Genomic DNA, 12,755 nt, shown 5'->3' with positions numbered 1-12,755 from the left:
TCCGTATATCATGGGAGCCAACGGTATAAGAGCTCTTATAGATAAAGTTAAAAAATCTTTAATAGTATTCAACTACAAACTACCTAGATTTCGATTTATAATATTATTTTATCGACGTAGTGAATTTTATTCAAACCTAGACTTCATTTTCTATCATTTAATCATTAGAATCTACTTCTGAGTCAGAATAATCCTAATCTTCTATGTCTGTTATATCTTTGTTTATTTAGATTTCAATTATGAGTATCAATTTATTTAATATATACGATTATATTGTGTACTATGCACTTAATCTGGTACCATTGAGTCTATGGTATCAAATTGATTTAAAATCATTTTAATTGGTAATTCTTCTTTGGCGTTTTCATTGAGGAAAATTGTAGGAGAATTAAAACACAACAACATTCATCATTAGAGTGATTTATTCATGTGTTTATAAACATGCATATAAATGCGTTCATCTAATTGACTTTATTGTGATGTAACAAAGCAATACATGTTATTACAAAATCTATTTGCACCAAAACAGCAATAGGCGCTCAATAAATACAATAATATAGAAACATACAAATGTAGGAAGCGTGCTTAATTACAATTAAATATTCGTTCTTTTTTTTCTTCAAAAGTTGCAGCAAAACATTGAGGTTATATCATTTTAACGTTAATAAATGGCAGGCACACTTTAAGACGGACAAATATATACAGAAATCGTTAATATTACATTTATATAAACACAACCCCGAATTAGTTTTATATACAACGTTTAGCTTTTCATTATTATTCAATATGTAATAATATAAAATACAGTTAATTTTGATTCGTACAAAGAATAAAATACGCTAATAATACAAACTATATTAGTGGAGCTTTTTTAACATAATAGTCTGTTTTAATAAAATTTATTATTAAAAAAAAATATTTATAATATACAATTGGTACATATAAGTTTAGATAAAAATATTTCAAATATGACTATTATTCAATCACTAGCCGTTGCGTTTCTTTAATGTTCAATCCAATTTTGATCCTTGCGTTTTAAATTGTAATATATTATCGTGCAACTATTTTTCTTTTAACTAGTGAAGTATATAAATAGTGCCAGCTGATTAATTAAATAATATCAAAGGCTGATCTAAACTAAACCTACGATAATATAAAAATATATATAGGATGTATTAAAAAGGCATGGCCAGAACCGTATAGAAAAAAAATATGTATACGGAGTTCAATCTGAAAAATCATTGTTTATTTTTTATGTAAACCCTGCTCTTTACTCTAACGACCATTGCATGACGCTTGTGTCCATTCCTCCTGTAGATATTAGTCTTGTATCGTCGTGTAAGAATCTGACGCAAGTGACGTGGCTTGAATGACCGCCATATGTGTGGCACAATGACTAAAAATAATTAAAAAATATAATTATGTATTATATATATAAGGGTAAACCACAAGGAAAAATTCTAGGTACCTTTGGTTGGGTGACTGGATACGAGAATAGCTTAACTTTTCCGAAATCGTCTCCAGTGCTCATGAGTCTCTTATCATGAGTTGCTTCACATGAGTTAATATCGGTGCCGTCAGCATTTTCAGGCCATATACCGACTGTATTAAACGATAAGGTACAATTATTCGAGTCCCATTCGACGTCTCGCAATGTAGATGGCGATGTGATCTGTCTACACGTCATTGGATTCCCTAAATATATATATTCACATTATAAAATAAAACCAGTTCAAGAATGTATTAATTAAATTCAGTATATCTGACTTACAATAAAGCACTTCATAATCGCCTGAATTTGTTCTTAAATATTGACTATCACCTGACCAATCCACACTCGTAATGTAGCTTGAATGACCCTAAAGGTATAATAAAAAAAAAATGAGTATCATTAAAATATATAAAGTAATAATCGATCATCTATTCAACGCCTATTTATATTTATATATATCACCTTTCTCCGTTTTTCACTTCCCTTCAGAAAGCATAATTGAGAATCGTATCATAAATTGGATCAGGGTAGGTTCAAACAAAATTAAAATGAAACTCACCAAACATTTACCAAGACGACTATATTTTCTAGAATCGTCGTCCACTTGATAAATATAAATGAAGTTGTCTCTAGACCCAAACACGACTAATCGGCCATCAGGCGAAAATTTGATGCATTGAATTGGTTCAGCTCTGAAATCATAGTCAAATTATAGCGTTGACTTAAAATCGTAGTTAAATTATTTATGTATATTTACCCGTCTGTATTTTGAGCGACGAGTTCCCTCGACACAGAATCAAACACCATCCATTTTCCAGTCAAGCAGCCGACTACTACAACAGTTCCATCTCTCGAAAAGGCACAACTTTGAGCTCTATCCTGTATGGATTAAAATATAACTAAATAAGTAAAGGTACAGTAAAATAAATAAAAACAATAATAACATAATACGGACTCCAATATCTTTACTCCACACAGTCGAATGGGACAGAGCGTCCCACATTTGCAACAAACAATCCCAGCCAGCCGTCACAAATTGGGATAAATTCGGATGACACGCCAAACCCCAAAGTTCATCAAGATGTCCTATTAATTAAATTCATTTTAATAATAAATAAAAAAATATATATAAGTTACTTTAAATTGTAATACCTAACACTACAGGCGAAAACGCTAATTGGAAATCTCCTTGTAAGATGCAATTCTTTGTGGTTCCTACTAAAATCTGCGATCCCCGACCTTCGGCAATCACACGAACACCTCCAAAATGACCTTCAATCTATTTTATAATAAATTAAATTAGCACACAATATAAATTAGATATACTTAATTATTCAAATAATGTAACTCACGGCACATTCCAAGCCGGTGGTAGCTAAATCTCCGTCGAGCTGAACAATTCTACTGTCCTTTCCACCGCCGGATAGAGCCGAACCGTCTTTTAAGACGCAAATCGAAAAAATGCCTCCGTCATGCAGTCCTTTGACTATTTTAATGATTGTATTTGTTCCTCTGCCCCAAACGATTATGTTTCCATTCGAATCACCAGATATAGTATCACCTTATAAGGAAATAATAAAAGATGATTTAATTTATTACATTTAGAAAAATTATGTTAGATTTAATGTTACCGTTATGGTTGAAAGCTAGACATGTGACGTATTTGGGTTTGTCTCGTCCTTCAAAGACTCCTAAGCGTTTATATAAAGTTCCGCCTTGATCCAATGTCCAGAAAGAAATATGATTCTTTCCGCACGTGACGATTTGGTTTCTATCGAGCGGATGAAATTCTGCTGCAACTACCGTATCCACGGAGCACTGAAATTATTGTTTAAAATTATTTTATAGAACTGTAATAAGAACGTCATATAGTAAAAAATAAAAATATGTATTAAAATTTAAAAGATACTCTAATCATTAAAAAATATTTTAAGAATTTTACATTATACATAACTCTAGGCAAATATAGATGCTATTGTTACCAAAAGCATTGTAGAAAATTTACGCTTTCTACACATTTTTATTTATTTTATTTTTTATAGACATATGATGACTTAGCTCGATTTGAATTAATCATCACAATATTCATCCATAAGATTAGGAAAATTTAGGAAAACCTAATCTGTGATCAATCATAATTATAATTATATAATAGTCACCGACTGGTCTAATGTGTTAGTGAATTTATATAAGCTATTATTTTTTTGGTAGTCTGATGTCGAAACACATAAATCGCAATTACTAACCTTAGTTTCAGTAACTTTGGTTCCCTTTTCGCCACGTTGCCATTCCCAGACAGATATATTATGTTCATTTCCTGAATCAATTGCACACAATAATGTGCCTCCGTCAGCACGCGAGAACGACAGGCAACTAACGCTTCTTTCAAAGTCATTAGCACCAATTATGGCCAATGTTGCTAAAGATACTGAGTTCCAGACTCGAATGTGTGGCTGAAATAATACAATCATTATTAGTTATACGTTTAATTCATATTGAGAGTTAATGAATAGTATGTATTACTCTTGCATCCACTCTATTGTGACCAGCACATTGTCCGGTGGCGACAATCAATTTGTTTGGATGTACCGACAAGCATTTAACGTCATCGGTGTGACCGATGTAATGCCTCTGACATTGCTCGTCCACGTTGAACAGTACGACCACAGAAGCGACGAAGTAGACCATCTCACCAGTAGGCAAGAGGTAGAGATTACTTCGGCAATCTTTTCCCCTTAAATTAAATAAAAAAAATCATTAATCCAAGTAATAATAAAGTGGGTATTATGTTATCAAAATCTTAATTAAAATCCAAAATATATTGAACTATTTATGTTACTATTATCTCTTGAATCATTTAATTATAGACGAGCGTTATTGTGTTAAACGAGCAAATTGCAATTCGACGGAGTAAATGACTCCTCGCCCACAAGTAGATTGGTGCTATTATGTATGTAACGAAACCTATTACGAGTTACGGTATTAATTGGAAAAAAAACTACTACACAATTGACTCAATGGATATTTTTATAACCAAACCCTACCTGTAGCCGTAAACCCAATCGAGCTTGAGCTTGGTGTGCGGCGGCGGAGCGACTTTGTTCAGGTCGTAAGAGTCCAGGATGGCGGATGGGGCATGGAGGACCACGGGCCGTCCTCGGAGGAACATCCTGACTGTGCCATCGTCATCGCTGTATTGACACGTGTGAGTGCTGAAACAAAAAAGGACTTAAATTACTTTATGACCTTGATGTTTTTTTAGAGAAAACGACATTGGGTTTACAGCTTGAGTGGCGTATAAAATTGGTTTCCTCAATTTTGGTTTATACGCGCAGATTGGACACAGCCTTGAGTTTGATTCATCATAAATTTATGAATATGCATTTAGGATTGTGTTGTTAATTGTTTTACAACTTTACATATGTATTATGTGAACAAATGTAAAATTAGATTCTAATAGTCAGGTAGCAATAAGCACTGGAACTACTTGAATTATTTATAATTTACTATTTAAATACATAGACGAGATGCATTTTATATCAGAAAGAGACATTAACATTTTTTTAACTATAAATAATATATGATATTTTAATGATATTTAATCTTGTAATAAAAGAACTTTAGTAAAATAACTATTACCTGATATTTTCACTAAAATCTAATGATACTAAAAAATACTGATTCTCTTCGTTGAAATATAAAAAGGAGAGGAGGAATATAAGTTTTAATGAAGAAAGATAATTATTATTTTTATCTACAAAAGCATATAATAGTAGTCATATTTTAAACTGATTATCTTATCGGCAAAAGAGATGTTTTTAACGAATTAGTAATATATGCATATAAATAATGTTCAGCTTCAACACTTATCAGATGTTCTTATACAAAAAATATTCTTAATGTATGACCAATTAAATATCAAAGTTTTTTTAAACGAAATAATAGTAAAATAGTAAAAAAATACAATTCTGAACATCTTCCTATTTGACGTAATCATTGAAGAAATAATGTAATTTTTATTGCATTGTAGGGTATTTTTTTCAGGGGTAAATATTTTTTTTATTATTATGTAATAAATCGATATTTAGATATTAATTAATAAATTATACAAAAAATTAAGTGTTACCTAATAATGATAATTATACAGAAAAAAAGTTTTTAGTAATACTAATAAAAAAATATTTTTAGGTATATTTTTGTAGATTCTCTGCGAAACCGATTCTTGAATAAATTTTCTCTTATTTATTACTATCAAAATTTTTTTAAAGCTTCAGCAGCGACGATCTAAGAGATCTGTTCAGTAAAATTTGTTATTGCTGATTTTTCGGTTCTATTATTTTTTTTAAATAAACCTTAAAATTCTGTCCTCTGTAAATATTCATTTATTGTATTTTAATTAGGCAATTATTAGAACTCTTACACATTTTTATAAGGCAAAGCATTTATTGCATTCTCAATTTGTGTTTTTAAGCCTCAGAAAGTATTTTATTTTAAAAGTAATAAAAAATAATTAAAAACCCAAGGAAATGTAATTATTAATTAATTACATAACTTAAGTAACTGTATGCTGTAGTTTGTTGTTTATTTTCATAATACATAATCATTACAAGCTCAAACGAAACGATTTAAACTGATTGAAAACTGTAATATAAAACTTGTCAATTTAAAAAAAATATGTACATAAATAACGGTTATTTATGTTAAATGCAAGTAAATATAGGTAACATAACTATATTTAAATATAAGTTTTAATGTTGACCAAATAATGACGCGGAAGCGGTCAATGGTTTTGAAGTCGGTCATTTTATATCCGTCTTTTGCAACTCCTATTTGGGTAAAAACGCAGTGTGTTATATTTTCGTATCAATTGTATTTAAATGAACAATTATATATAATAAAGTATATGTGCAGGTTTTCAATTGTAAGTTGTTATGAATGATCAGAATTTAAAAAGTTAAATCTCTTGGCATTTGAGACCGGAAAATAACTATGTTTGTGTCAGGAAGTTTTACTGTATTTTTTGTTTTTAATAATAGTTTTTCAACATTTTTTCAAATGGAAGGTACTGTCTGTTTGCCTATTTAGGATTTACATACATATGTCGATGGCTTCAAATCTAAAATTGTTAACTCTGTATTTGACAACTTTACAGGTGAAATAAAAAATGAAATTTGAAAAGAGAAGAATCAAACAATATCTCATTTTTTTGTTATGAAAACTTGGTGTTTAATTGGAGATTTTGGAGATAGGTCATTGTTACTCTAAAATGGAGTTAACAAATTTACACTTTAAGCCATTGATATGCATCTATAAAGAAATAGTTTGGTAGTTTTTATGTGAATTTTCACGACATACACAATGGCATAGCTAGGGTTTGTGCCGCCAAGGGCGATCCTTAAATCCCCCCCCCTTCCATTCAAAATCTGACCTTCCTAAAAAACTGTAACTTAACCTCCTCAAACCTGAGTTTTTATTTTTCATACAAAAGATATATTTGTTAAATTCTTTTATAAAGTGCATACATTAAAGGGGTATAAAAATATTTATTTGTACTTTGAAATAATATATGGGGTATTTTAAAATTATATGGTGTACACTGTGATGTACAAAAGATTCCGGTGAAAATAAATCGAAAATGTCTTAATAAACAAACAATAAATTATTGTACATTGCAATGTGCACTGGGTCTGAGGAGGTTAATGCATGTCTTTCCGGGACACCCATCACAAATTATATGCATATAAGAAAAAAATGTGCAAAACAGTTTTAAAGTTTGCTGAAATATGTTAAGGGTTATTCGGTATTTTGGTATTATAGCGCATGTTCGACTCGAACAAACAACGGGGAACATCAGATGAAACGTCGACTCTCACCGATTCTAAGAAACTGGGCAAAAAAAAAATTATCTATATGGGCGATATTATTCGTGGATATACATATTATTAGCGAATTCAGTTTAAGAACCACATATCACGAACGGTCTTTCCATCGTGAATATGCCGCCTCCAAGCAAGTGCCGCCTGGGGCGGTCCGCCCCTCCCTACCTACGCCACTGCATACACAGATGCTTAAAAATATATCGTGTTTCTATAGTTTTCTGAAGCTAGTCTGTGTGATAACAAATTTTGAAATCACGATTGCGCTAAAACTATACGACCAATTTAAATGAAATGTTGTAGTAGCATTTATAAAAATATAATTGATTACTTCTTGCAATTAGTAATATATATAAATAAAAAAATACTGCCAAATCAATGTTTCGCAAATTTTTTTATGAAAAATATTTGATTTTATTGAACAGTTTTTTAAAGATATTTTTAATAGATTAGATTGTAGAAATGCATGTACATTTAAATTTTTTCATTGTATCATTAGCCTCATAAAGTCATAAATGACCATATATTCTGCAGATGTTTCACGTGCAATATCGTATTCACACAATAAGCAAACGCAGTCACAAAGCCACAAAATAGTAGCTCCAAACATTTTCGGCGTTTTGCGCTTCTAAACTGGATTTTCATGTAAAAAATAAAGGGAAAAACACACAAACCGTAAATTTGCAATTTAAATCAGAAAAAAATACACACCTGTCGCTCATTTCGAACGAATTATTGCCTAGTATGGTAGTTTTATCTAGTTGAAAAGTAGCACGAGAGAACTGACTTAACAGGCGACCGATCAGCAGCGAAACGCCGACAGACTAAATGGCGAAGTGGGGAAAAAGCCGGACGAGTCATGAGCTAAGAAGTTAAAAAATCAAGGCCGCACGCCATTGTAGCGCTACGTTGCTTTTTATTATACTGCGAGATGAATCATTCGGCCGAAAAAGTGTATCGCAACGATGGAGAAAGTTGTCTGAAAACTGTGAATGAATCGAAGAATGGACACTTGCCTGGGGCGCACAACTCTGATCGTATAATTCTTATTTTAAGCGATTAATATTGAATTAAGAACGTGGGTATAAAATTATAAAGTAATTTTGAATCATTAAAACATCTAGCAGGATTTTTATGCTACATAATAAATATGTGTGAACCAGTTTTTAAGTTTGGCATCCTTGTGGAATAAGCACGGAATTACCGCCTGGAAGCACATAGCGTCATGATTATATTCGCAGCCGGCGTGTCTCCTAATATAAGGTGACCAGACGTCCTTTTGTCCTCCTTGAGAAAATATTTCTGGAATGACATCTTTTAGCTCTCGCAAAATCCTCTATATCCTCTTCAAACAAAAATTTTTATTATGGCCTTTTTATTCTTAGTGTCCTCTATTGATATTTTAAAAATCTGGCCACCTTACCATGCGCAACGTTACTGCCATTGCCATGAACATGTTCCCTAAACTTTGTTGGTAAAATGGTCCCTATAAATCTCTTTCAATGTCAGTGCAATCACCTTAATTAAAAATGTTTCACTGTGCTAAATTGATGGTATGTACAAAATGTATCCCTACTGAAAATGCTCAGCGTTGCCAAATCTCCAGCTGTTTGGGTAACAGTTGTTACACAACAAAATTATTATAATAAATAAACAACAATAGCATAATCTGTTTCCACCCTAAAGTAATGCATTAGCCAGATGTTTGAGAGTAGGAAAAAGCAAAGCACCTCCCTTATCTTAAAATAGTATATAAGTGTGAAAATAGCGTACTATTGACATTTCTACTACTTTACTTTCAAAGTTCAACTGAACCAATCGTAAATATGTGATTTTAAAACTGTTTTAAAGTAATAATAATAATGATATCAATAATTTTATATTATATAAAAATAAATGCATAACCGCAAAGTTCACACAGGCTCTAAAAAAATAGTTTTAATGTATTCGCTCCATCGCAATTTTGTGGCATTGACATACAGCACTACTTCTCGGTTGATATTAATAAATAATATTAGTAAATAACATTGTATCTAAAAAAATAGCTAAAAAAGGCAATAAATTAAATGGTCAGAATTTAAATCAAATTTGGAATTTTTCGGAATAAAAATTAAATTCTATATTATTATTAATAATTATATTATTCAGGATCAGAATAAATATCAAATGGTTAAAATAAAAATAGGCCCACTAAAAGAATGTGCTGCCCTCCAGTGTTACCATAGAATAAAAATAGCATACGGTCAGAACTAATATATAGGACGATCATGTAAATTAAAAAGTATTATAACATTTATAAATAAAAATTAGTAATAAATTATTTATTTTAGAAACATATTTAAAAATATCTAGCTCGCATTAAAACCATTGGATATTATGAATAATTCTCAACCGATATATTTAATTGTATGGACGCGTATTCAGAGTGACGAACGAAGTGGGAATAGCGACAGAGCAGCGACGGAGAGCACGCTTGACTTGTTGTGTTGAAATCTGACAATGTTGAGAGTTCAACCAAATAAGTCGACCCTGCTGAACTGCTGATATGCAAATGACCAATCGACTAGTTGTACTGAACTTCAGCGTTACAGCAATAACAATACTATATACGTTAAAACTATTTCCAACTGAAAAAAATGATTCTGACCATATGTCAAAATAATTGTTACCATTTAATATAAATTTCGAACAATTAATAAAAATTTTGACCCGATAAATACGAGCCTTAAAAATACTATTAATTTATTCGTAAATTAATTATTTTGGGTTTTTTGAAGCTCAGTAATAATGAAACAATTAGCAACTTCCTTAGTGTTGGGTTTTTTGAACGGTAAAATATTTTACAATAAACATCATTATGAATAAAAATCAAATTAATTTATTTAATTATAACAAGTACTGAAAAACACAGGATACGGTTATTAATCAGAATTTCCGGTAAGTAAGATGACTCGGTTTCTGAATAGCATAGCACATATCGCTCAGTTGTGTGATTTTTTACTACTGAGCCATTTGCAACTAGCTATAGCACAAGTATAGTAATTGATTCAACAATCCCTTAGCTTAGTTTTAATTAGCAATTCTAATGAATGCGTCATTTTATTTACAAGAATAACGTCATATTTATATTTTAAACTTATCGCATTACTTGATTGATAAATGAACAGTTTCCATTCAGGATTTGTATTAGGTGAGAATTCAATACACTAAATTCAGAGTTAATGATATTTTTAGAATATGTGCTAATTTGCCGCGAGCTCCACTGGTAGTGAGCACAGGGCTGAACTGTCGTGTATTTCCGAATCAGAAGTATTTTTTTATGGCAACGTTTCAGCTTATATATTATCGGAGAAATAGGAAAATAGAAACTCTCGTGTCTAGTCCCTTCTTGAGCAATCGTTTGGGCAGTATTAGATTTCCATGTTTATCATATAAGACTGGATGCAAAATGGTCGATAATCTTTAAAAGACACAACATTTTATTATTTAAACTAAGTCACATTCCCGTTTAAAAAGCGTGAAATGCGCCGGAAAGGAAATGTTGTCATCATAGCTTGCCTTCAATTTTATGGCATTCCGCATCTTCTACAACACACTGTTTAATTAACATTCAACTCCTGATTTTTGTTTTATATATAAAAAGCATTCTAATTAAAAAATTCTGTTTCAATATCAATACCTAGATGCTTTTTGAGTTACCTCCTCATTGTAGCTAATGAGCGATATGCTTATATGTCAGATTATTACAAAAAATGTTTATAAATGATTACGAAACACTCGATTTTAATTATTAAACTTAATTTTATAATAACAGGTTATATTTAATAGCATAATTGCGTTATCTTCAACAGTTTATATAACACAACTGTAAATTTAATCGTTTAAAAATGGAATTTTAATTTTCGTACGCAATTAGCAACGTTTTTCTTGAGTTCTAACAAAAAAGTTAGTCAAACATTAAAAATACATTTGTGTTATTTGTTTTACATTGTTTTTGCATGTGAGTATACATTAAAGCTTTCTAAAAGTACATAGGTATTTTTGATGAAACAGATTCGCTCATCGGAGGCGTTAAAGGTGGGAAGGCATTGTTTACGTGCTTTATTGTCTGACAAACACTTTAGAGTCATTAATTATCGAAAAATACTGATTAGTTATATTTCGATTTGCAGATTCACTCCGTGGGAGTGAATAAGAAATACGGTCACATTGTAAAATGATTTATTCGTAACCGAACAAATTGGTAATATACTATTTCAAGGCAAAACAATATTATGGGTGTTATTAAGTAATAAACATTTAAATATGTATGATGTATGCGTAATAATAGTGAATGTTACAATGATAAAAAACATAAAATATTTATAAATACAGAAAAAATTATCATGAAGATCGGACACAGACAGGTAATGGAACGATTTACCTGTTTTTTCCTAAACGATCGGATGGAATTACGTAGTTCCGTCATTACACATGACTAACCAAGCGTAACAATAGCAGCATTGCTAAAATGTGTGTCAGTACAACAGGAGGTACGAAATCTAACACCTTTTGATAATTTTGTTTAAAGGTATACATCTATCAAAGAATGAAGAAGATTAAAGAGCAGCTCGCCTACCCATTCTTACGTAATGTTGATAATGAATATTTATTCAAAATGAAAACATAAAATATTATGGCACATTTCCTAGTATCACCCACACTATTTTTTGGTAATTGTGACCTTTGTGTACGACCGACAAAGGTGTGCTCACACGTTATTAATAAAACACATAGCTTAAAGATGAGAATAGAAACATTTAAGAGAGCAACACACAAATTAAAAATTCTTACCTTAATATCATACGTATTATATCATTGTGGTAGATATGAGTTTACATGCAGATAATATCGAAAATGCAATTTCATAAAAATCATGATGCACAACATGCTATTGATAACGTTATGTAAGAGTAAAATTCACTAAACATGATTAACAGTATTCTCCCTAGGCATATAGTGTTATAAAACTACTCCAAATTCATCAAAAAAATAAATCAGTATAATTAGTTATCATATTCTGCTTCAAAGCACTGCAGAAGTCACAAGTATAGTTTCAACTTTAGTGAATTGAAGAATCTTGCGGACAATATTGTGTGCTAATTTTTTTGCTGTTACTTTGCGATTTTTTGCATTGTATTCATTGTCACTACTAAGGTCTGCTAGTGTGACAGATATGCATCGCTGTATTCAGCTTTCATTCATCAAAGAATTTCAATGAATTTCACATCTTCACTACTATTGTTCCCTTTTTTTACATGCCTGATTCGTAATGCTATTTGTCTATCACTTTTCAAACTATATGCAACACTGCTGACATAACAATAAAGCAGTGCTTTATTTTTTTA

General features: G+C 30.8%; 1 protein-coding gene across 6 annotated transcripts in view; it reads right to left on the bottom strand.

Annotated features, from left to right (window-relative positions):
- Positions 1 to 404: 404 nt before the first annotated feature.
- The window catches only part of LOC148238107 (echinoderm microtubule-associated protein-like 1), a 74,873-nt gene continuing 62,522 nt past the window's right edge, over positions 405 to 12,755 (bottom strand). For 5 of the 6 annotated variants that reach the window (XM_088205798.1, XM_088205800.1, XM_088205796.1 and 2 more), the window contains 12 exons: positions 4,537 to 4,704; positions 4,016 to 4,226; positions 3,739 to 3,945; positions 3,124 to 3,310; positions 2,845 to 3,053; positions 2,645 to 2,771; positions 2,448 to 2,578; positions 2,250 to 2,371; positions 2,052 to 2,184; positions 1,772 to 1,859; positions 1,469 to 1,695; positions 405 to 1,396 (listed from right to left, as the gene is read on the bottom strand). In XM_088205798.1, the coding sequence (XP_088061924.1) occupies positions 1,271 to 1,396; positions 1,469 to 1,695; positions 1,772 to 1,859; positions 2,052 to 2,184; positions 2,250 to 2,371; positions 2,448 to 2,578; positions 2,645 to 2,771; positions 2,845 to 3,053; positions 3,124 to 3,310; positions 3,739 to 3,945; positions 4,016 to 4,226; positions 4,537 to 4,704 (1,936 nt within the window). In that variant the 3' untranslated portion in view covers positions 405 to 1,270. Of the gene's footprint in view, positions 1,397 to 1,468; positions 1,696 to 1,771; positions 1,860 to 2,051; positions 2,185 to 2,249; positions 2,372 to 2,447; positions 2,579 to 2,644; positions 2,772 to 2,844; positions 3,054 to 3,123; positions 3,311 to 3,738; positions 3,946 to 4,015; positions 4,227 to 4,536; positions 4,705 to 8,079; positions 8,302 to 12,755 lie in introns of those variants that run through there. The other variant, XM_088205801.1, reaches the window with a different exon arrangement.

Source organism: Plectrocnemia conspersa, unplaced genomic scaffold (assembly GCF_051122295.1).
Source record: "Plectrocnemia conspersa isolate PC_06_02 unplaced genomic scaffold, ASM5112229v1 ptg000002l, whole genome shotgun sequence".
NCBI lineage: Eukaryota > Metazoa > Arthropoda > Insecta > Trichoptera > Polycentropodidae > Plectrocnemia > Plectrocnemia conspersa.
The sequence above is the reverse complement of the archived record's forward strand: the minus strand, read 5'-3'. Positions and strand labels throughout refer to the sequence as shown.